The 25,561-nt window shown below is 47.1% G+C and overlaps 1 protein-coding gene across 1 annotated transcript in view; it reads left to right on the forward strand.

Annotated features, from left to right (window-relative positions):
* LOC138285069 (40-kDa huntingtin-associated protein-like) overlaps window positions 1-25,561 on the forward strand; it is a 665,864-nt gene that overhangs the window by 66,205 nt on the left and 574,098 nt on the right. Inside the window, exon 3 of the mRNA XM_069224556.1 lies at window positions 19,164-19,236. Within this exon, the coding sequence (XP_069080657.1) occupies window positions 19,164-19,236 (73 nt within the window). The remainder of the gene's footprint in view (window positions 1-19,163; window positions 19,237-25,561) is intronic.

A 25,561-nucleotide genomic window follows, 5' to 3' on the forward strand; every position in this document is an offset into this window, starting at 1 on the left:
TTCCGCAAACTCTACTGGTGGAGTGGAGTCCCACACCCTGGTCTAGTCTGCACAGGCTTTACTATGCATACCAGACACTAAAACCGAGCTGTTCTCTTGAAAATTCTATACCAAAGTTTCTAGCAACCAGAGCTTGCTTGTCTTTTGTTTGTCCATCAGGGCAGGATGCTTGGGGGAGAGGTCCATCCCAGTTACTTTTCAGTACTGTTGTAAGGGTTATTTTCAGCACCTATACGTTACCATTTTCTTCTAGAACATAGTATCTGATGACCCTAGAGTGCAGGAAAAGCCAGTGCAGCTCACCCAACAAATGCCCCTTGTGTATCGACAGGTTCTGTGGTCATTTATCCTTGGGGCAGACTGGAAGCACTGTCAGGTAACCACCTGCATGTTTGGGTTGGGGCCAAAGGCAGGCGGGCCTGTCATCTGACCGTGCGTAGTGTTGGCCTCAATTTGAGTCACATCCACCGTTGGGATGCCAGGCCACAGGCCTTGTGGGGTATCTCTCGCAGGAGGAGGAGGGAGCACTCACTCAGTAAAGCTTAGGTGTGGCACCTCCCCCCCCCCCTAGAAGCCTCTTCCAATGTGCTTTTAAATTCATAGATGACATCTGCTCCCCTCTGAGCCACCACTTGGTTCAAGAATGCGGGGGGAAACTCTTATGATGTGCCACTCATCTTCCAGGGGCTTCCGGCAAGCGAGGACAGTCATGTAGATAAAGGCACTGGTGTTCTATATCATTCCTTCCTATCCCCCTCTGGGTATAATAAAATGTAAAGTGGCACCTACTGTTTCAGCAGTGGGGGTCCGCTCTCAAAGTCCACTAATTGAGCACCGCACAGATGAATAGATGGACAGAAGGGTTTGAAGGGGAAATGGCACGGGTAAGTTGCCAGAGCTGTCCCTGACAAAGGAGCTCCTCAAGTGCTTTGCTACGTAGGCTGTAGGTCTGCAGGGGCTCCATTAACCAATGGAGGCCCCATGCACTCAACTTGATAGCCTTCTGTGTAGCTGGGTCGCCATGTTATCTTGTGGCTGCCATTTTGGGCTTTTGTGGCTCGCCTTTGTACCTGGCTGCCGTGGCTTACACATGGCTCGGGAAGGCAGTCACAGACTCCGAGCTTTAAGACTGCTTCTGTCGCAGAACTGTGAGCTGATAGAATTTGATTCGAGCTAGGGCTTACTCACCTCTGCCCACCTTGTTCCATGGCCAGGGCACGCAGCCAGATCAGGTGAGACTTGATTGCTTAAACTAAGATTCAATGATACTTGACCATGTTGGATCATACACTCTGCAGTTTGACATTTACATTGCTCACACTTGTTACCTTGTATGTATTTTAGAGACACTGACATGAAATGATTAGCCCAGCATTAAATCATTTGTGCCAGGTATCATAGTAAGAATTAAAACTGAGCTCTCTGTTGTTCTAAATTACTGCATTTAGTGGGCAATTCTAGTAACATAAGTGGTGGATGCATAACTCATGATTTTGATGTTTACTTTTCAGAAGTCAGTGATGTTTCTTAGTCTGACTCATTGGACTGACCTTTAGAATCTCTAACAATCATTAGTTGAAGGCACATTTCTTTTACCTATGCACCTCGGTCGATTCTGCAGTATATACATTAGGTAAGATTCCATTCTCCATGATTATATCACGGTTCCTATACACCTTTATTCTTACTTATGATGATTATTGTGAAGGGAGAAGCACACTGTGCCCCTTTGTTGGCTACTGGCCCCAATTTATCTTCAGATATGCTGATCAGATTCATAATTAATTTCTGCATGTTGTGAAAAGCTTATGTTGACACGTCCAGATTTGTTTTTATTACGTATCGCTGCTCATAAACTGCCATTGCAATGTAGTGCTAAGACGTCATGATAAGATTATCCCAACATCTGTGCTTCCTAAGAAACCAAAGCTCTACGAAAAAAAGTGCGTCAATAAGCTCTCTACAGCTTTGTAATACTGGATTTGTATGAGTTCTTTAAATGAATAAGCAAATTGGATGGATACATAATCGGAGACTGGGTGCGTGTAAACCATGTTTAACATAAAGAGGAAAGAGCTCACAATGATGTATTCCATAGCTCAGCTTCGCTTTCCTAATCCATTGACACATTCCTTGTAATCCTTTCCTCGTAAATGTTTTATTGGCTCTATCTGTAATGTGTCATCTAATATCGTAAGAAAGCATATACCATCTATAGACAATGTGAGGATGTACAAGAACTTGTCATGTTGGTTAAGCGTTCTTTTGTGTTTGCAAACATCCTGTTTTAAAATAATAGTGAACTCCCTTTTTCCAACTAGACTGAGTGGAAAAACCTAAAAAAACAAACCCTGTGATCTAAAGACTAGCGAAAGCAGGGCCTCTCTGCATCTCCTCACTGATGTTTCCAATTCCTTTTTTTGTAAACATTTGTCTATACTGCATGAATCACAGGACATATGGGAAGTGGACCCCAACAAATAGTTGAAGGGAGAAAGAAATAACAAGATTTATAGTCAGTCATACGTTGATTGGGCAAGCCACACAGCCTGGACCCGTTGTCAACTCCAGCTGTAGCATTTTGCAGCTGCTCCATTGCAGATAACCTCCAATCCACCTACTGAGAAAAATAGAAAGGTTATATGACGTTTGAGTGGAAAGTAAAATGTGGGGCAGGGAGAGACTGCTTTCAGATAACCAAAATATCTAGAATCTTCACCACTCTGTGGGTATCCCATCATGCAAACGTAACACCCATTGAAAGTAGTGCTTACCAGGTGTGACTGGTGCCGTTAAAGCAGAGATGTCATTTCAGAGCAGTGGCTCTTCATAAGAAGGAATACATTAATGAATAATGTATTGTATGGTTACTTAAAAACGAAGCTAAAATATCACAAACCGTATTCTAAAATCAGGGTCCAATACTGGGCAGATAGACATTAGTGGTGGATGTCCACCTCCTTCTCCACAGCTGCTACTCCAGTTTGCACATAAATTCTCCAATTATGCTCTTCATGGAGACGATCATTTTATCATACTGCTCCCCTAAAGTGCTTTTTAAAATATTTGCTTGCACCCTTTTAAGTTTAAAACAGTTGGAGAGGTATTTGGACTTGGAGCATCAGTTGGCATTTCATAAGGTTAAACTCTAAACGAAGTTGATCTTGAGATGTTGCATCAGGTAATTGAAATAAAAATAAGTATGAGTTGCACTGGATATTGTCAAGTCACTTAGCAAGAGTGTGTCTGCAATTCACCTTTCCGTACAACAAAGCGGAGTTAATTTACTGTTAATTACTTTACGTGATTTTCTAAGAACAGCCCCGTTTAGCTGTTTTAGCAGTCTCATGAAGGAGATATTCAGTGCATGAGTGGTATTCTTGATTACTGCGGCATTGTGCGGCCTCTTTCATCAAACCATAAACCAAGGCAATTGTAAGAGGAAACCCTTTCAATTATTTTATTTTATTTTTACCATTGCCCTGTCTTATGCAGCTTCTGACCAAAGGAGATTATTTTAGATTTGTCTGTATTGATCTCAGTGCAGTAACCAGCTAGATCATCCAGTGAGCGTTGCAACCCTACTGTAATCTGATCTAGTAAAATAGTGTTGACTACATATTTTCCTCCCATCCAGCTTCACACGGCACGCCCTTGGATATGTAAGGGCTGCGGGTATTTCCGACAAATGCAGATTGAGTAGGAAGGGGGTAAAGTATGTTCCTGCTTCAAGCCCTTTAGATGTATTTAATTTAGATGTCAATTATACCATGGCCCGTTTATTGTAATCTAGGCTTAATATTGCTTTTAATAACTAGTAAGTTTTCCCATTTCATTAATTTAGCCTAAAATTTATTACCTCGATTACATGGTTGTTTGCGGTAGCAAAGTCGATAAATGCTGCGTGCAATTTTCCTCCCTTTTCCTTCATTTCTTGGTCATCGAAATTGCTAGGGCAAGGAAGTTATCATCTATATCGCATCTCATCATCTCATGTTTCGCCCATCGCTCCAGATCTTTAAGCGAAGAGTTTCACATAGTATTTTCCTATGACATATAGGACCGCTATTAGAGGGTGATTCGCAAGGCTGTTATAGGATCTGTTTTTGTGGGTGGGAACCGATAGCGAGCTCTATCAACTCTCAGGGACCGAACTTGTAGCCAGCCAATAGCTATACAAGGGCACAAGAAAGGAGGGGGTCGGTTGTTCCTGACTGTGGAGTGTGTCCTGCTGCCTTGCCCCTCTTTCACTGCCTGTTACTAGTGTCACCGTGCACCTTATAACTGATGTTGGGTATTGACCTCCGATTCGCTTACCCCCCACCCCTTCCTGAAACTGGGAGATTCACCCCTCTTCTGACACTCGTCACAGGGGCCCTTAGTGACAGTGCGGTTGGAACCGAGTAGCGACTCTAGACAACAGACCTTTCTGACAAGGGATGGGATCTACATGGTCCATATGCGCATTTACCTCCTGGCCTCATACCTACCAGAGTGTCCCTACTGCACTTGGACACATACTACAAAACTGCTGAGGGACTACCCACGCGTGCTGCTGCAGAACTCCTAACAAGTTTGCACTGCCTTGAGTAATCATAGGCCCTAAGGTCACTGTGAAACACCCGGAACAGGTCCCTGGAAACGACACCTTGGAATCTGGCAGACACTACATCACTACTGGGGTTCACTGAGTTATGCGAGTTTCGCTGGCCTGCCTTCCCACTGACCCAGGATAGGCACAATACCCCTAAAGGGGTTTGACGCCCTGACTGCAGACTGCCAACAGAGCTTTCATCTTACACAGAACATTCTCCCACACTGTGACTGTGGGGGAGTGACTGCCACTACATTGTACAGTGTGGAACCCCGATCTCAAGGCAGGAACCGGAAAGCTGCCACAAGCCTCTTTAGGGACACACATGGTACTTTGAATAACACGTACTGGGACGGCTACGATTTGCATTTGAACTGCTAATTTGGGTCCTTTGCCTCGCCACCCTTCAGGATCTGCGCCATAGATTAGGGAACGCAGAAATGGGGAAAATAACTTGATAAAAGGATACAGACATCGGGCACTCAACCGTGGTCGATCCCTTAGAGCGCCCACCACGACAACGGGTCCTCAGAGATGCTGAAGACAAAGATCGACATTTTGGTGGCAGTTATGAGGATTTTGAGAGATGACCACTGTCACCCAGTGGAGTGACTCACGATGGCAGAAAGAGAAATAGCAGTGATTTCCCCAGATATAATGCAGTTGAAAGAGAGATTTACTGTGATGGAGAACAAGGTCCGCACTCTAGAGCTCAGGCCGGTGGATGCTGAGAATAGATTGCAATGAAACAACATCCAAGAGATTGTTTTACCGGAGTGGGTTGAGAGGACAGACATGCTGGCCTGCCTAGAACAATGTCTACATGCCAAAGTCGTCCCAGAAGGTCTTTCTCCGTTTTACGCCCTATAGAGGGCACACAGAGTACCAGCATGACCACCACTGTCGGGAGCACCATCGTGACCTGTGGTGGCCAGATTGCTGTGTTACAAAGTACGAGATCATATTGTGGGCCAAGCCAGGCAAAAAGGAGACATAGGAGATGAAAATAGCACGGTTATAATATTCCCAGGTTTCACTAGAGACATACAGAAATAGAGCTCCACGTTCCTAGATGCAAAGAAACACCTCTGACATATGCATCAGTCCTATGCTATGCTGTTACCGGTCCAGCTCTATGTGATGACCCCAAATGGAGTGCATCTTTTCAAGACCTCGCAGGAGTGTGGGAATGGATTGATCTGAACCCACAGTCAAACTCTGGTCCGAGTCACCGCTTAGGAAATCAAAAAGGAACAGGTCGCACCACAGACCACAAGATAACACCAGTACGGCCCTTCAAGGGAAGAAGCTCAAAAAGGACAGCAGTGGAAGTGGTCACAACAATGAGCGGTAGTGGAGTGAGCCCTGTATCCTCTGTGGGAGATGCTGACAATCGAGAATTGGACTCGGACCACAGATCCAGTTCATCCGGGAACTCCGACATGGAACTGCCTAGGGTGACCCCTACTACTTCTGACGAGATAATATGAAATTGATTTACTGTTGTACGATCTGAACTTGTTGTTTGTGTTATCGCACATTATGGTATCGGAGACGGGTATGGGGAGGACATCCTGAATCCTGGCACCTAGGGCTCCTTACCCTCTCTTTACTTATTGCTGGGTTGTGGGGGACCTGGCGGTCCATCCGGGATAGCCAGACTCTTGTTTGTTTGTTGTGTATAAGGTGTCACCCTCGAGTGATTGCAGCTTGACTGCAAGTTTGGATGGAGGCGTCCTTGCTTACTTGTCCTGTGGAATGGGAGTTGGAATGACTGTTATTTGTTTTGGGTAGTTTTGAACGTCATGCCCAGTGGAGAATCTGTACTCTGTCCCACCAATGGATGAGTGCTACTGATAGTAAGATCGAGTTCATGTGGTGGTTGATTTTGAATGTCTGTAGTGCGGCGCAGTGGCAACCCACATGACCTACATAATTTTTTTCTTGCAAGTCCCATGACATACAGCATTTTCTCCTGGAACATTAGGGGGATGCACACAATGACCAAGCGCTACGAGGTATTTCACACCGTAATAGGCGGGGTATTCATATAGCACTCCTACAGGAAACACGCCTAACAGCTAAGGAGGGGCAGCACTGTAAAGGAGATGGTGGGACAGGCCTATTATATTACCTGTTTGGCCTATGCGAGAGGGACACTATTATAGATTCGACCAGGGGTTCCAATTCAACACTCTGAGGACCTAATTGACCCTGCGGGTAGACTTGTGGTAGTAGCGGGCCGGCTTGAGGGTTGAGACAAAGCACTTATTAATGTCAGAACCTTGACCAAGGTATGTTCTTAACTGTCTTAATGAGATCCTTGGCCCTCTTTATGATGGATTTGATCATTGTGGGTGGCAACTTTTAACTGCATGGAAGACCCAGAGCTTGAAGGCTTCCACCGCCCACTGTGCAACTCTCTGGTCTAAAACTAAACTAAATACGTGAAAACCAATAAATAAATAATAATTAAAAAAAAGTCAGCACTAAGGGCGAAGTGCATTGCAGAGTCGAAAGGAGTAAGGTGTGCATTATTAAACAAAATCAGGGTGTCAGAGGAAGTGCTGAGAGATGGAGAACAATGTAGACGGATGTATGATGGAACAACGCATGCCTTTACAACGTGGTAAGTACAATGCATGGTCATTACCACGCATGCACTTACCACAAAATGTTTTTACAATGCATATACTTTGACCACAAATGTCTTTACATAGTTGGCTAAGGCGAATGCATGGTAAAAACTAGAGGTAAGTATAACATATATTTTGTATTTATATATATATATATATATATATATATATATATATATATATACACACACAAACACACCTTTCCACCCAAGAACCCTACCTACCCTAAACCCTAAAAATTACCTTACCACCCCAAACCCATGCCCACCCTAAAACCTAATGATGCGCTTACCACCCAAAATCCCATACCTACCCTTAAACCTAAAAATGCCCAACCACCTAAAAAGCCATACCCACCCTAAAACCCCCTTACCACCCCAAATCCCATACCCACCCTAAAACCTAAAAAGGCCCTTACCACCCCAAAACCCATTTGCACCCTAAAACCTAAAAATGTCCTTACCACCCCAAAACCCATACCCCCATACCCACCTTTTTTTACAACTTAAAAATGCAATTACCACCGTTAACTGTTACCCACCCTGAACACTATATATATATATATATATATATATATATATATATATATATATATATATATATACATACATACATCACTCAGCCCACTTAATACTTACCTGTACTTACCTTTAAAACCTTTACCACGCATACACCTTTACCATTCATGCCTTTACAACGAAATTAAACACATATGCGTTGTAAATGCATTTTGTTGAATTCACTGAGTTGTAAGTGATGTTTCCCAATAAAGACTGGTCCAAGCCCTACTCGAAGAAAATGAGTTATGAGGGCAACATATTGAGAAACTAAGATGTTTCGACTAGAGGGAGTATATTGTACAGGCAAATGCAGCACGGTGACACACTGGCTCACTCTTGGCCTGGCTTGCTTACCCTCCGAAAAGGGGTTCGGTCATAGTGGAGCTTGAGACTGCTCAGGGAACAAGGCTGTATAAGCAAGCAGAAACTAACCAACAATTCTCCACCTGCTACTCTGGGTTATACGCGAGCTCATCGGACCACGTGGACTATGCCATAGGCAAATTCTTGGCGGTGCTACCCCTCCCGACGCTTACACCTGAGGAGGCAGAGGAGATATTACCCTACATGAGGCTATAAAAGCCTTAGCTCATGGCAAAACACCGTGAACAGATGGGTTAATGGTGGAGCTGTATGCCACATATGTGTACGAGTTGGCACCTCGGTTGGTAGACTTGTACAAAGCGGTGGAAAACGCCTCATGTCTTCATCCATTTGGGAAGTGTTGGTGATACTGCTGTTAAAAACTGGAAGGTCTGCACATAATGAGAGCCAACTGACCATTATCAATTTTAAACATAGATTATAAAATCCTTATCCAGATCCTGGCCACTAAACTTCTCCACCACATGGCTAAATTGATTCATCCCGACCAGACGGGATTTATCCCTGGTCGCAACAGTGCGCTCAGTGCCCGGAGACAACTGACACTGCTAGAAGCTGACACAATCGTGCCAACGCAGCAGTCTTTGCAGTGGATGTAGAGACGTTTTTTGATAGTCCAGAATGGAACTTTCCCGATGGTATAGTGGATCACTTCCACCTAGGGCACGGATTCCTGGCCTGCATTTGATTATTGTACACGGATCCGATGGCCACGGTCCCAACTGGCTGAACTATTTCAGACCTATGAGATAGGCCAGGGGACTAGACAGGGTTGCCCCCTGTCCTCATTGCTCTTCATGCTGGCAATGAAACCACTGACTGGATACGCCAGAACTTGGGGCAGCTCCCGGGGGATTGAGATATCTGGGCAGACCCGCCATAAAGCTTTAGATGCAGATGATCTTTTGATCTTTCTCCAGAACACGACATCAGACCTGAGGTTGGTAAGGAGATTCGGCTCATTATCCAGACTACGGGTCAGCTGCCAGAAGTCCAGATTATTCCTGATTCTGACCGCCCAAAGCCCCATAGAGAGACTGGTGTCACTACCATGGGAGCCTCATTGCCTACCATACCTGGGAGTCCAAATTTACCATTACCAGGCCGATTTGCTACACAGGAATGTTGGGAAGGCAGTATGCATACTTAGCATGAGTGTTGAATTCAGGAGAACACTCCCTCTCTTGGTGGTGGGCTGAGAGGTCTTGCTTAAAATGATTGCACTCCTCTGATTTTCAAAAATCTGTTTATTATTATTTTCAGCGTATTGTAACATTTTGACTTACATCAACTGTAGGATAACAAATTTGTGCAATTATTAGTTAATTGTATACGCACAACAGAAGAAGGTGAGCATCAAACCAGCTGATAACTAAACCTCCAGTTAGAGTATTCAACCACAGTTTGCCCGAACTCACATAACTCAGGATTAACGGGCATACAAAGTCTAAAGAGAAGATACATAGATTAGAGTCCTGAAGCCTACAAACAATTTGAAGGACAACAAATATCTCTGTATCTCTTCAGACCATACCTGAGGATCAGCGTGTTCGTACATTGTTTTACTGGCAGGTATATAACTTAAACAAATCACAGTTAACCATAAGAACATGAACAACCGTTGGAGTGCTATTTATACAGTCAATAGATTGTACTTAAAGCATACCGCCATAGGTGTGGGAACCTCCCTGTACTATCCTTTCGCACCAGTACAGGACAGGAGCACATGCAAGCCACAATAACCTGCCACACTGATAACATCCAGCCCCGTCCCCAAAACTGAGAATGGACCGGCCACCCAGGCACCAGCACCTCCCCCCTCACATTCCTGCGCTGGGAGCAGATGCGCGTCCACCTCCGCAGTTAGACTCCCTCTGCATCGGTGTCCTGTCCCATACCCCGCAGACATGACAACATCTTTTCCCAGCTGTCCGATAACGGATACTTGCGCAGCCCCAGCGCGTCTTCTCTTCCCAACGCCACTCCCTCCACATTTGCCCACACCTCGAATGAATATTTCCAGGCCTGCTCAGCTGGTGGGTCTGCTGATTTCCACCTGCGGGTTATCAGCCGCTTAGCCGTTATCAGGCCCAGATCCAGAAATCGCGCTGCAGCTCTATGCCGCATGCCCCTGGGAAAGAGGCCCAGCACACAAACCTCCCAGGTGAATGGAACCGAACGCGACGTGCACTCCGATAGGCAGCCTACCACTGCCCTCCAGAAGCGATGGAAGGATGGGCAGGACAATAACATGTGTATCATGTCTGCATCTATGTAAGAACAACAGGGACTGGCTGCATCTTGACGAGCAAAATATCTGTTCACTCGGGCTGGAGTGAGGGTAGTCCCTGTGAATGATATAGAATTGGATCAAGCGAAATCTTGAGTTGCGGGGTACATTAACGTGGCCGGAGAGAGCTGATTTCCACTGCGCATCTGTGATTGAGGCGGTCGCATCCCTGTCCCAGGCCACATGCAGGGCATCACATTCCAGGGCTGTGTGTATGCGCAACGCGGTAGTGAGCCACCTAACCAGGTGCCGTCCTTGCCCCATCACCTGTATGTACTGTACCAGCAAATGCGTGGAAGAGGCTACTGACACGTCACCCCACCTAGATGCTAAGGACCTCAACAGTGAACTATATAACAGGAACTGTCCTGCAGGCAGCCCCGACTCCTGAACCAGTGTAGGGAACGGAATCAGCTTACCATCATCATAGAGGCCACCCAGTGTATATAACTCCGCCGCATACCCGCACGTAGCTCGGGACCTGACGTCATCTTAGGGCCACGAGTAGTACCCAGCAACACCAACGCTGGAGCAAATGGGACTACCCCCCCCATAAGGCTCAGGGATCTACGATAACAGCTATAAGCCACCTTAAGGAATATTTGCCCCGGCAATGCCACGCGTGCGAGTGGGTGAAACAGGTGTGACACTTGCATGAGGAACCAAGGGCCTTCCGTGGTCACCGTGTCGTGAGATGAAGACTCTTCAGCCAGTTGGACACCCACTGGAGTTGAGAGGCCAGATAGTAGTGCTCCAGATTAGGGACCGCCAGGCCGCCTCTCTCCAGCGGTAAATACAGTTTTTTCAGCGCGACTCCGCAGCGACCCCCATTCCAAATGAATTCCCGCAACGTAGACTCCAGACTCCTGAAGAAGCTGGGGGGGATATAGTGCGGGAGGTTAGAAAAGTAATTTAATAGGCGCGGTAAGACTATCATTTTTAGCAGCGCTATGCTACCTGCCACCAACAGCGGCAGCGTCTGCCAAAAAGCCATCTCTGATTTGATGGAAGACACCGCTCTCTTAAGATTTCCATCAACTAGGTCTCCCTCACGGTGATAAATACGGATGCCTAGGTACCTGAATGCATGTGGTTGCCATGGGACAATGCTCCCAGCAAGACAAAGCTCTGGGTTCGAAAGGGTAGAGTCAAAAGGGAAGAGGCATGATTTGGACCAATTGACCTTGAGGCCAGATAACGAAGCAAATTGTTGCAACAGGGTCCCAACCTCTGAGGGGATTCGCGTAATATCCCTAAAATACAACAAAAGGTCATCAGCGTACAGCGATGCCACATGCATGCCGTCCCCCAGGGTAATACCCCAACTAGAACCCCTGTCACGCAAAACCGCCGCCAGTGGCTCCATGGCAAAGGAAAACAGCAGCGGGGAAAGGGGGCAACCTTGCCTCGTACCTCTGCACACATTGACTGACTCTGATATAATGCCCCCCATCTTAACCCTGACCTGAGGATTAGTATATAGCAACTTGACCATCCAAGTAAAGTGGGGTCCCATGCCAAACCGCCGCAAGACCCTGAAAAGATAGGGCCACTCTAGGGAATCAAAGGCCTTCTCCAGGTCGAGGACAAGACATCCCGCTCGTGGCCAGTCCCGTCTCGCATAGTGCATGATGCGAAACAGCCGCCTGATGTTGTGTGACATGTCCCTCGCCGGCACAAACCCATTTTGATCCGGGTGTACCAAGCCCGATGTTATAGGCGCAAGACGAATTGCTAGTGTTTTGGCGAGGGTTTTATAGTCTGTGTTGAGCATTGCTAGCGGTCGGTACGAGCCCAACTCTACCGGGTCCTTGTCAGGCTTGGGAAGGGACACCAGCAGCGCCTCTCTCTGAGATGTCGTCAAGCATCCCCTCCGTACTGCCTCCTCATAAACACGGAGAAGCTTGGGTGCAAGAATTGAAGTAAATGCCTTGTAAAAGTCAGCCGGCAGACCATCTGGGCCTGGCGTCTTGCCAGACGCCAGTTCACGAATACTGGCCTGTATCTTAGCGAGATCAAGAGGCTCCTCCAGTGCATTCCCCTGGTCCACCGTCAGACATGGGAGTTCCCCGCTAGCGAGAAACTCATTACAAGACCGTTCAGGGGAAGTCACCATTGAGGCATACAGCGCCTGGTAATGCTGCGTAAACGCAGAATGCATTTCCCCAGGCGTATGCAACAGACAACCAGACTCCGAACGGACCTCCATAATCGGGCAATGGTCGCGATCACCTCTGACCAACCAGGCCAGAAGTCTGCCCGACTTGTCTGCTGAAGCGTGCATTCTCACTGAGTACGCAGCATAATTCAGACGACGCAGCCGTTCAAGTAGCGACAAACGCTCAGCACGAGCCTTGGATAACAAGGCCTCCTCTGCGGGGCTCCGAGCAGCTTCCCTCTCTGGGCGCAGCGAGTCCCGCTCTGTACGGGCTAGATCATGTTCAGTCGAGCAGCGCAAATTACACTGAGTCCCCATATAGTGACCTCGGATGAAGACCTTAAAGGCATCCAACTCCAGCAGGCCCATAGAGGCAGTACCATCATTATGCTAAAGTAATTTCAGGGATCGCCTCATCCAGCGATGCTTTAAAAGCAGCATCCTCCAAGAGCTCAGGTCTGAGTTTCCAGGTAGGAACAGCTGAGGGGGGGAGATCCCAACCCAAACGCATGATCTGTGGGTTGTGATCTGAGTGCGTGCGTCCCAAATAATCCACGTCCACGACCGCAGAGGTCAAGTCCTGCGTGCAGAACATTCTATCCAGTCGTACATGCAGGGAGTATGGGGCAGAATAATACGAGTAAACTCTGTCTGCAGCATTCCACTGCCGCCATACATCTATCAGGTGCCAATGTTGCGTCCAATTTACCAACCCACGCACAGATGCCACAGCAGGGGCTCATAAGCAATGGGGGGAAGGAACGATCTAAGTCAATATCTAGCACACTGTTAAAGTCCCCTACCAGTAACCAGGGATAGTCACTCTAACCCGCTAAGTGGTGGGCAGATTGTGCAGAAAGGAAGTCTGATCTACATTTGGGGCGTATATAGAGCCCAGCACTGTGGCCCGGCCCGCAAGCCGTCCACGGACCAGGGCGAATCTCCCTTGCGAGTCTATGATCTGCTCCTCTGCTACAAAGGGAACACCCGCTTTAATCCAAATCAGGGCACCCCTAGCATAAGTGGAGTGACCTGTTGCATATAGCTGCCCTCTCCAGCGGCACTGCAAGCGAGGGAGCTCTGAAAGCGCCAAATGGGTCTCCTGCAAGAAAGCAAGATGGACTGAGTGCCTTTTAAGATATGAGTATATGGAGTACCTGCGTCTAGGCGTGTGTATGCCGCGCACATTCCAAGTGATTGCGATATATGGATTCAACAGTGTGGCACGCCCACTCACTGCCCGTCCCACCCTTAAGGTAGTACTGCGCATGCAGTAACAGATTCCCAGCACCCGGTCAGACGCCCTGTATATAGCCTCCAACATAACCAGAACCAAACCAATACCATCAGATCAGATAAACAACTGGTCTGTGCCCAAACCCAACAATGTGGACATTTAACAACATAATCACACATTCTAATTCTCCGTTAGCAGGAGAGTGGGGTAGGCCAAATCATACAAGGAAGCAAGCACTCACTAAGCCAGTCAACCTGGCTAGAGTGGATAACAGAGGGGGGGAGGGGTGAGCGGCTAACCGCAGTTTTAAACAGCAATCGGAGACAGCTACAGTACCAGCAACAACCTGCTCGGTCTACCCATAAGAGTTTCCCATGCCTGGCAGTCGGGCCAACTATCGGCACATATTTAGTAATATATCAACTCTGTAGTCCAGGCGTCCCATTTACTCCAAGCAGAAGGTTACAGCATTGCCGGGCCATCCAAATAGGTACCAGTCCCCGAAGCCAGCTCTCAGAGTATGCCACCGCGTCACGGCCCTCCGTGCCTTCCGGCAATCCAACCACCCGTATGTTATTTCTTCTGCTGCGGCCCTCCGCGTCTTCCACACGACGCTCCAGCTCCACCACACGTGCTAGAACATCCCCCATCGTAGACTCCAAGCGAGAGGTCACCGGTGTCAGCTCATCCACTCACGCCTCTATCATACCTGTTTTATCCACCAGATTTCGGTGGGCAGCGTGTAGCAAGACAAGGTCGCTGGCTACCTTGTCGATCTTAGCTTCCAAAGATGTGCGAGCCCGCTCCAGCCAGTCGCCGATGTGTTCCTCTGCAGCCAGCACCGCATCAAACTTCTGCCTGTCTTGCGCAGCAGAGTCCTGCGACCTCCCAGCTCCTGTGCCAGAGCGAAGGCGGCCCGTCCCCGCCAGGATTAGGGCCATCGTGGGCTCCAGCCAGCGCCACTCCACTCGCCAGCCGGCACACCACCAGTTTCAGCAGCCTAGAGCCCCCTGGCGCACCCAACATAAGCGGGAAGACCAGGCTGGGAGACCATTGCAACCAATGCGGCAGTCACGTGGCAAAGTGGGCCCTCCAGGTCAGCCTCTAGCTCCTCTCAGTCAGCCACCACACTGGCTTGATTCCTCAGCACCAGATACCAGGGGGGACCGACTCCCCGTAGCCGGCAATAACTCCGCCACCCAGTCGCTTCTGATGCCGATCGGACCAGCACCTCACCAGATCTCCAAACAGGGCTAGGCCCGCTTGCTTGCGCCCCCAGAACGGCGCTGCGCAGCAGCACGAGCAGCCCAGCCCACGATTGCTCCACTACCTTCCTCCTGCCGCCCGCCTCTAGGCCACTGGGTACCAACTTAAGGCCCCCAAGGTCTCAGTCAAACCCTGCAGTCCGGGGCAGGCCAGCAATCCAGGCCGCGCGGTCGGAGGGCCCAGCCCCCCTCCCTCAGTGCCCAAGCGCCCCGCACAGGAGGCCAGCACCCCCCATCGTGCACCTGTAATGTCCTCGGGCTCCTCTTCTCCTCCATTGGGGCACTGTCCTTCCAGGGGCCCCTCCATGCAGGTTCCCGCGGCTGGGCCTTACCGCGCTGTGCTCGCGCGCTGCAGCAAGTCCATGCCCGCCGCTCACCCAAGCCCGGTGGGCCGTGGATCCACGTGGGCCCGGCCCGATTCCACTCCGCACTGCTCTTGGGGGCCAGCACCCAGTCCCGCCACGGCCTGGGGCCCCACAGCTGCCCAACACCTCCTCAGCCAGGTGCCGCCAGCCTCCGATCCCCCGTGTGGCATTGGATAAGACGGGCGAGACTCGGAGCTCACTCAGCTTGCGTCCGCCATTAACGCTGGCTTAGCCACGCCCCCATGATTGCACTCCTCTGATTATTATATTTCTTTGTGGTACTCCAACTATGGATTCCCTGGCCATTAACCAGAGAACTTCACACACTTATCATCCTTTTCCTGTGGGCTCAGGACGTGGAAGGGTAGAACTGACGAGACTGGTGGGGGAGGGAGGTATGGCCGTCCCTGAGTTTGAGTCTTACTATCTCGCAGCGCAGCTTCAGTGGCTGACGCAATGGATGGCTGGCACACCACATACCCACACTCCACCAACTGATCACAGTTTACTGTGCCTTGGAGGGCCATTCGGAACTGATACTAATGAGGCAATGTTGGGACGAGATGTCTGCAAAAGACCAGATAATCGGTTAGCTTTGGAGATGGGTGGGATATGAGAGTGCATTGCTGCTCTAGGAGGCTAGACAGCGGCGTGGTTCATTGGACATGGCGAGGGCCTGGGAGGGACTGGTGGATTGCATGAAAGATCCTGATCCCCGTTGCCAACGATGTTCCCGAGCAATCCCTTAGAGACAACCCCCGCTTAGAACTGTCGGACTACCTGAGACTGTTGATGCTTTGCTCCCTGGAGTCTGGCTCCAAACCATGAACCATGATCACAAATTGCCTTACACTTGCCGAAACAAGATGATTCCACTTTGGGCATAAACGTTTAATGTATAAATCAACAGACGTGACTAGGGGGAAGTGAGTGGATTTTTTCACAGAATAGGTTTGCAAGATCTGAACATGTTAGAGATGGTGGAGTTCTTGTCCTTACTCTTGCTGTACATTGCCTAACGTTTCTTGAAAACGAATAAAATCTGTTTACAAAAATAACTGTTGTTCATTTACCAGTTCCTCCTGTTGTGCTCCTAGAGAATTATACACCTATAAGCTGGTTATGAGAGCTGACTACTCGGCTGGAAAGATGTTAATTGCGGTTACTGATTTTTGAAGTGATAATCACCGATTCATTACATTCCAGAATTTCATGTAGTCATTCTGTTTTCCAGCCTCGTATAGTGCTAAGAATTGTCTCTCTTCATAACCATTTTTAAGTGCCCAGAACTATTTCCCATAATTTTATGTAATAGCTTGGATGCCTTCCTCCAGGTAGTGCTTCCTTTTCAAGAGCCTAATCTCTTCATTTTGGGTAGGATTTATTACATGTGACCCAGGTGAGACGGGCGAGCAGTGCAACACTGAATAGCCAGGTCTAGTACCCACTGACCATTGCTGAGAAGGATATAGAGAATAACTTGCTCCTGTTGAAAATGTGTCCATGCAATCCGTATATGGACCTACAGATTGTCTCTGACTCCTGCATCACCTGATTCTACATTGAGCTTTTTCCCTATCTAAACTTGTGCATCGTACAACCAACAGTTATTTTTTTGACACTTTTTGGGTAAAAATGGTCAGTTTCTAACATGGGATAATGGAGTAATAACTATTTTTTTATAGTCCATAATTGCAACCCCAGTGTAGTCAAGGGTGGGTCATCGATAAGGTGAGATGTGTGTATTCGGATGGTTGACGTGTAGTGAAGCAACAATTTAAATGTCACAATCCCAGGTTTTGGCCAAAGCTTCCCCTTTCCCCTTCTGGTGAGGTCTGGTCTGAGCCAGTTGAACTTTCCAGTAAGCATCAACCAGCTTGTGCAGTCAAATCTCGGTATCAGAGACAAAATGCTCTCCAATTAAATCCCCTCTGAGAATTCACATCTCATCTAGATGGACTGCCATTGTTGCTTGAATTGCAGGTAGTAAAGCTTCAGTTGTTTTCTCTTTATACACATCATATGGGTTAAAGTAGACATTAGATTTTATTAGGGGTTCAGTTTTGTTGCACCCCACTTTCCTGGTCTTAGTAGTAGCGCTAGCATATTTTTACCCCGTTTGTAGCTTTGTTGATTCCGATGCTATGGAGTTGTACATATATGTAGCAACGCTTAATGAGGCCTCCACACTTTGAGGGTGTGGCAGTACTGAAGAACTGTTAGGTAATTTGCTATTGGAGATGAGAAGAGAGATCAGATTCTCTGAAAACATACAGTATCAAATTCTTTAAAGGCCTTCAGCATGTTAAGATAATTTTTTTAATACTATTTATGCCCCTGGTATTCCGGGAGCTAAGACACATACAGTTCTCCCGCTTCATGAGATTTCACTTATGGCTGATTTTGAAGGATTGACGGAGCCAGGCCAATTAATGGATATGCAGCTGAAGTGACAGTGCTTGTTCTTATGTTATCTTTGGCTTCAGTGGTTACTTTTAAATGTGGGTCTACTCTGGTGTTCCCTTCTGCCCATTGAGCATCATGCAGTATTGAGATAATTACTGATCACATATTACTGATTCTAGTCTGTCCCGGTAACCTGGTGTAACCATTATTGTTTAGCCATCTGTAGAAGCAGTGGGGCCAGATTCCCCTAGGGCTATCAAAACTTTTTGACAAGCACTGAGACAGCATGACCACAAATTGACAGATTATCAGTAGAGGTGAGGTGCTGAGTTGCTTTGCGGATGCTCCATGAGAAAAGCCCAGGACCCTTACATTTGCAGACCTACTTGTATTTTCTAGAGTTTGTGTGAGTTCTGTGCATGTAATATAGCTGCCAATGTCCCCTGGCAGAGCTCCAATAACTTTCTCACTTCTCCATTTGTGGTCCACCATGTTTTGAACCTTGGCCTCTGAGTTTGTCACAGCTACAGTGCCAGTCACCCTTTTTTGCCAGGTTCCCAGATGTATCCACAGCTGATTTGTTCTCTGTCCTGTCCACCTTATGAGTGCTTCTTTCTCTGGTATGTTGCTGAAAGAAATATTTCCTGTCTTGCCCACAGTCAATGCTCCTCCTTCGTACAGCTGTTAGCTCAGATCACAAGCCAGGAAAAATGCAGCATCTAACATAGTAACTTTCTTCCTCTTCCTCCCACCACCTCCGCAAGGATGCAATGGGGTCCTTAGAGAGTAGTGGTGAAGTGGACCACTGCAACTTTACTTTTTCTGAAGAAGTGTCATCCACCTTGTTAGCTCAAGGTCCTGCCTCCGGCACCTCGGGCTAAACTGCAGCGCCATCTCAGATAGTGCAAAGAGTTTTCTAATCCCCACTCCTTCAGTAGCTGCCATCTTGGTCACTCAGGGTGGAATTTCTCAGTGCCTATAATTCAGCACTCCTCAAGTCCTGTGCTGCCCTCCACATGTTCAGGAACCTTCCAGACAGTTCTGACACCTGTTGTACATCTGTGGTAGGCCATGGCATCCCTCAAGCAGCTCAGCAGAGAAAATAATCTAGTTAAATTAGCACAGAAATGACTGACCAGCCATTAAATTCACCACCAGATGCCATCTTGCCACTATTTCTGAGACCATCATAAAAAATGTGTTTGGGGATAGCTTTCTCTAAGCATTTTAGACAACAGGTATTACAATGCATTTTTCTTTTTTTCTAGGTCAGTTGGCTAAGGAACTTAAACAGCAGGATTGCCTTCAATATGCTGGATTCTGCAATCTTGCCATGGCTCGGTAAGTATGTTTTATGGCATTTGTCTATCTCTGGAGTCTACTTGTCTTATTTGAGCATTGACCCTGGAGTTATTAGACATGTATTATATCTGGTTAGGAACATTGCGTTATTTTATGGAATTGATGGTTTGGCCATCATAGAATCAATCACCTTTAGGTGCAGAACATTTTATTCAGCATCACTAGACCAAATGGCCTAAGGTTTTGGAAAGAGAGATTTTCAATCCTTTTCTGAAGGAGAAGTTTGATGGCCTGAATTTGATCTGTGGGCGAATGAAAAAATATGAATCAATAGAAGGTAGCGTTGGAATATACTAATTATAATTATAGTAATGGCAGCATAGCTTGTAGTACCCATCACAACCTGACCTGAATGACTTTAGTGTGCGTCCACCCTGTGGCAATATGAAAGACTAAAAGAAGGTAAACGAAGTCAGGATCAATCATATGAATATCACATGTTAGTGCTGATGAATCATTTATAGGTCAGGAAAACACTTAGCCTGAACTAGGACATATGTGGCAGTGGGATCATTGAAGGAATTTGAATGGTTTCTCTCCTGTTTAGACTTTAAACTAGGTTGTGGTCAAATTTTGAAGCCAGGTCCATCTGCAATATTAGGAAGTACACATTTTGGGCAGTAGAGTGGTCCAGTTTGTATTTGATTTGTGACTCCACCAGGAAGGCATATTGGTTGGAAAGAAAATAGGTACAACTCTGCATAGCTGTTGAGGATGTCTTTGTTAGTTCGTTTTTTGTATGTCATTTGACCAAGAGGAACCCCAGATGTACAGTAGTGGTGATGAAGATGACCATAAATAAACAGATGGGGAAGAGTGCATTAGGTGGTCGGTGAGGTCTAGAACTTCAGTTTAATCATTTTCACCTCTTTCTATTTCTTTACAAATCTGGCTGCATCAGAACTGGCAGCAAAGTATTTGTTTGGCCCTTGGATGGTTAAGTAGACCTGTTGAGTGCATATGTAGATTTGAATTTGAAATATGGAGTTCAGGTCTGTTTGATTGTCAAGAAAGGACAGAAGGATAGAGGTTGTTCCTAGTGTTGAAAGGAGGTGTGCATTGAGTGGCAGATGGATTTGGATTGCAAAATACCCACTGAGAATCTGGTCATCTTGCAATACTAGTTGTTAGGTCTGATATTGCTTCTCAGTCATATGATTGTCTGAACAGGGCTGTTTGCAGAATTTCCCTGAATGTTGTGATTTCTGAAATTGGAGGATTAAGGGTGAGCATTAGTTATTATATACGTGGAACTGTGGGTAGCTTGTTAATGTGAACTGGAAGGCTTCAAACCGGGAACTTTAAAGTCTGTGATCTTAAGCCAACACTGGCCAGATCTGTTTCAGAGATAGGTGTGGAGCCTTGAAGGATGCAAAGAGGATGGACTAAATTAATCACATCACTGCAGCCACCAACCAGTTGAGGAAGATATTCAACTTTTATTTGTGAACTGACAAGCACATTGCTTCAAAAAGATCCATGTGTATCCAACAAGACTTCTGATGTATTTGAATGAAAAGTAAAAAGAATTAATGAGATGAAAATGACCCCCCTTACCCTATGTTTGGTTTGTTGTCCTCTTGTTAAAAATATCTACTTTTAAGCCTATTGGAAGTTGACGAAGTTAGTAAATTGGCAAATAATATCTAAGCGTTCAACTTAGTTGTGGATCTCTGTACAGCTTCATGTAGCATGATTTGTTTCCAAGCGCTTTTCTTTGATACTAAGATTGCATTAACTGTCTGAAGCAGTATATAATCTCTTGATTCTTGAAGAAAGACACAGTCTGTCCCAAGTTCAAGGTTTGCTAATGGCCCACTTTTAAATCTTCTATTTTAGAGTAAAATCCTTGAAATAGATGTTTGTTGAGATAGGAATATTCCCCACATGATAAACAGGAATGTACCTCTGTCCCTAAGTGCCCGATTGCATGTGAACGGGTATCCTGACTCTTTATTTTGAATTGGTATCTTCACTCTTTATTTTGTCCCTGGTTTTGCACTAATCTAGCAAGTGCACAGAGGTCTAGGCATATCCATGGAACACCAAAGTCCAGAACATATTCTGTGACCTGTAGGTGCCCACCATTCATACCATCATAATGGACATTGAACTACTGCCCATTCCCGGTGCATCACATGCAGGAGTGGTGGTCTTTAATGTGATCATAACCTTTTCTCTGTACTAAGGAGAGATTTTTGTGTGAAACCCAGAACCTTGCATTTACATCCTTTGTGCATGTCGAGTGTATGTGCAGTTGGTGTGTAGCACCTGTACAGTAGTGAGACTCTGTGTTGTGTGAATCTTAGTGCGGTGGCCAGTGGAATCCTTTTTGAACACCCCTGCCTTAATATGGCACAAGATGGAGGATGGAGAGAGCTTCCTGAGTCAGTTGTTATATTAAGCATTTAGTAAAGCATGCAGTTGCCTACAAAAAGGTATCCTGGTGCTTGAAAGTGGAAGTGTGGTGTATGGATGCCTCTGGCTGTGGAGTGGAGACTAAGGCATTGACATGAGAGAGGGTGGAGACCGGGCCTCCTTTTTAATTTTAGTGAGGACCATGGTTGCAAAGGACGGCTTCTGATTAGTTCTTTGTATTTTATAGATGAGTGGAGGTGAATGGTGAGACTGCATTTCTGTTGTTCAAGGTGAGCATGTTTCTAGGCAGGACCTATCTTTTTGTCAACCCATAATTACTATTTCAGAAAGGCTGATGACAGCTGCAGAGATCTCACACTTCATTGTGCGCTTGGATCCAGCCCCCTTGCCATCTGTTGTGAGTGCCAACACAAAGGTGTGTCTGTGGAGAAGCCTGAAAATTATATTTTAAAGTAAATAATCCAAACAGGTTCTGAGGCTTCAGTCGGTGATCTAAATCCCCTATCTGTGAAATGTGTATTAATGGTGAGATCCAACCCATGCCATTGTGTTTCAGGTCCAAGTTATTTCTGACTGAGGAAGGGAGTGCTCTAGAGAATACTCGAAGATCTGCTGTGTGACCAGGGCTAGTATCTACTTGACACCCTTGCTCCTGGAGGTAAGGCAGTGGCGGTTCCTCCTCAAGGGCAGAGGAGCATCACCCTGCCTGCTCGAGTGTAGCAGATGCAGCAAACATAATTGACATGATCACTTCAGTGATTAAGATCACACTGTGTCTCTCTGTGACAGGGCCATTCCTGCTGCTGATTGGCAGCAGAAATGATTTGCCTAAAGTGCGCATGCTCTATTGGCCGACTGTCTTGCGACGGCCAGCCTAACATGCGCACTTCAGCCCACACCAATACTAACTGTGTATCATACCGGGTGGACTACAGGAACAGGTTTCTAGTTTAAGGAGGAGTGCTATGTTGGCTTGCTCCGACCAATCCTGGCTGTACTCTCATGCTGAAAACAGCATGAAAGCAGCTCCATGATTCGTTGGCCCTTGTTCATTGCTCGTGCTGTGATCATGTTTGTCCTAAATTGCGAGCTAAGCTCTGGCATTGTTTGGTGTGAGGACATAGTGCCACAGGAAACATACCTTCTAAAAAAGACACTGAATCTGGAGCAAATTTGCAGCCCTGCCAGTAAATATTCAACAATCTATCCCGCCAGATAACTGAATGAATAGCTGGCACTAGCCTTTAATGCACTTGCTGCTCTTGTAAAGTGAGGTTTTTCCAGCCCTTCTGAGAATATCTTTCAAAATGTGGGTAATTAATTGCATGCAACTGACTGTGTTCCATTCCCGACGGCCCAAACACATTAATCTGTGTTCATTTAATTGCGTTTGCAGCCTATACTCCCGCATTAATGAGCTCTTCCGGGTCTGATTTCTGAAGAAATGCTTCTTCTCTGTTTGAACTCGCCGCTCTGCACACCATGGGTTTTGGCTGCCAAGCAGAGCATTGTTTTTATTACACGTTTCACCCGTGCGATGCCTAGGGCACCCAGCTGTGCCAGCCAGATTTATGGCTCGGGTTACTCGTGGCAACGAGGACAAATCCAGGACCCAAACTGTGAATAAAATTAACCGCTCAAAACCGGCAGAATTAGATATAAGAAGCGGCTATCTGGGTGCAAGGTTCGCCTCTGGTCCAGTTTACTACTGGCTGCTGGAAGTCAGCATCTTGAGGCGATGTAATCATGCGCTGTAAAGCCATACACTCAAGCAAAACATGCAAGAAGTGCACTTGAACAGGGGCGGACAGATCTAGATTCTAATGAACCACACAGTTCCTTGAGTTTTAGATGACAGTCAGCGCTCCGTGCCAGGGTATCCTCGCCTCAGTGCCTCGGTGGATGAACTTCAGTGTGCTGGCTAGGGCCCCCGTCTCTATGCGGCCAGTAGATATACACTTCTGACTGACAGCAAGCTTGTTCCAACTTCTGCGACATTGGCTCCGACACTGAAGCAGCCACACTCTGCAAGTAACAGTAGTCTACTGTGACCTGAAGACATCTACCCACAGTTTGTTAAAGCTGACCTTAACCATGCGCTGAGCTAACATCCCTTAAAACAATTGATTGTAAAATAAAAGTCCAGGACTGGAGCATTGCGTCCTTAGTGGCACAGATGTAGGAAAGTACCATCTTGCCTGGCATGTTACCCCCATTTTTCACTGTATATATGTTGTTTTAGTTGTATGTGTCACTGGGACCCTGTTCACCAGGGCCCCAGTGCTCATAAGTGTGCCTGAATGTGTTACCTGTGTAGTGACTAACTGTCTCACTGAGGCTCTGCTAATCAGAACCTCAGTGGTTATGCTCTCTCATTTCTTTCCAAATTGTCACTAACAGGCTAGTGACCAATTTTACCAATTTACATTGGCTTACTGGAACACCCTTATAATTCCCTAGTATATGGTACTGAGGTACCCAGGGTATTGGGGTTCCAGGAGATCCCTATGGGCTGCAGCATTTCTTTTGCCACCCATAGGGAGCTCTGACAATTCTTACACAGGCCTGCCACTGCAGCCTGAGTGAAATAACGTCCACGTTATTTCACAGCCATTTTTCACTGCACTTAAGTAACTTATAAGTCACCTATATGTCTAACCTTTACCTGGTAAAGGTTAGGTGCAAAGTTACTTAGTGTGAGGGCACCTTGGCACTAGCCAAGGTGCCCCCACATTCTTCAGGGCCAATTCCCCGGACTTTGTGAGTGCGGGGACACCATTACACGCGTGCACTACATATAGGTCACTACCTATATGTAGCTTCACAATGGTAACTCCGAATATGGCCATGTAACATGTCTAAGATCATGGAATTGCCCCCTCTATGCCATCCTGGCATTGTTGGCACAATTCCATGATCGCAGTGGTCTGTAGCACAGACCCTGGTACTCCCAAACTGCCTTTCCTGGGGTTTCACTGCAGCTGCTGCTGCTGCCAACCCCTCAGACAGGTTTCTGCCCCCCTGGGGTCAAGCCAGGCTTGTCCCAGGATGGCAGAACAAAGGACTTCCTCTGAGAGAGGGTGTTACACCCTCTCCCTTTGGAAAATGGTGTGAAGGCAGGGGATGAGTAGCCTCCCCCAGCCTCTGGAAATGCTTTCTTGGGCACAGATGTGCCCAATTCTGCATAAGCCAGTCTACACCGGTTCAGGGACCCCTTAGCCCTGCTCTGGCGCGAAACTGGACAAAGGAAAGGGGAGTGACCACTCCCCTGACCTGCACCTCCCCTGGGAGGTGTCCAGAGCTCCCCCAGTGTGCTCCAGACCTCTGCCATCTTGGAAACAGAGGTGCTGCTGGCACACTGGACTGCTCTGAGTGGCCAGTGCCACCAGGTGACGTCAGAGACTCCTTCTGATAGGCTCCTTCAGGTGTTAGTAGCCTATCCTCTCTCCTAAGTAGCCAAACCCTCTTTTCTGGCTATTTAGGGTCTCTGTCTCTGGGGAAACTTTAGATAACGAATGCAAGAGCTCATCAGAGTTCCTCTGCATCTCTCTCTTCACCTTCTGCCAAGGAATCGACTGCTGACCGCGCTGGAAGCCTGCAAAACTGCAACATAGTAGCAAAGACGACTACTGCAACTCTGTAACGCTGATCCTGCCGCCTTCTCGACTGTTTTCCTGGTGGTGCATGCTGTGGGAGTAGTCTGCCTCCTCTCTGCACTAGAAGCTCCGAAGAAATCTCCTGTGGGTCGACGGAATCTTCCCCCTGCAACCGCAGGCACCAAAAAGCTGCATTACCGGTCTCTTGGGTCTCCTCTCAGCACGACGAGCGAGGTCCCTCGAATCCAGCAACTCTGTCCAAGTGACTCCCACAGTCCAGTGACTCTTCAGTCCAAGTTTGGTGGAGGTAAGTCCTTGCCTCACCTCGC

This window comes from Pleurodeles waltl, chromosome 3_1 (assembly GCF_031143425.1).
Source record: "Pleurodeles waltl isolate 20211129_DDA chromosome 3_1, aPleWal1.hap1.20221129, whole genome shotgun sequence".
Taxonomy (NCBI): domain Eukaryota; kingdom Metazoa; phylum Chordata; class Amphibia; order Caudata; family Salamandridae; genus Pleurodeles; species Pleurodeles waltl.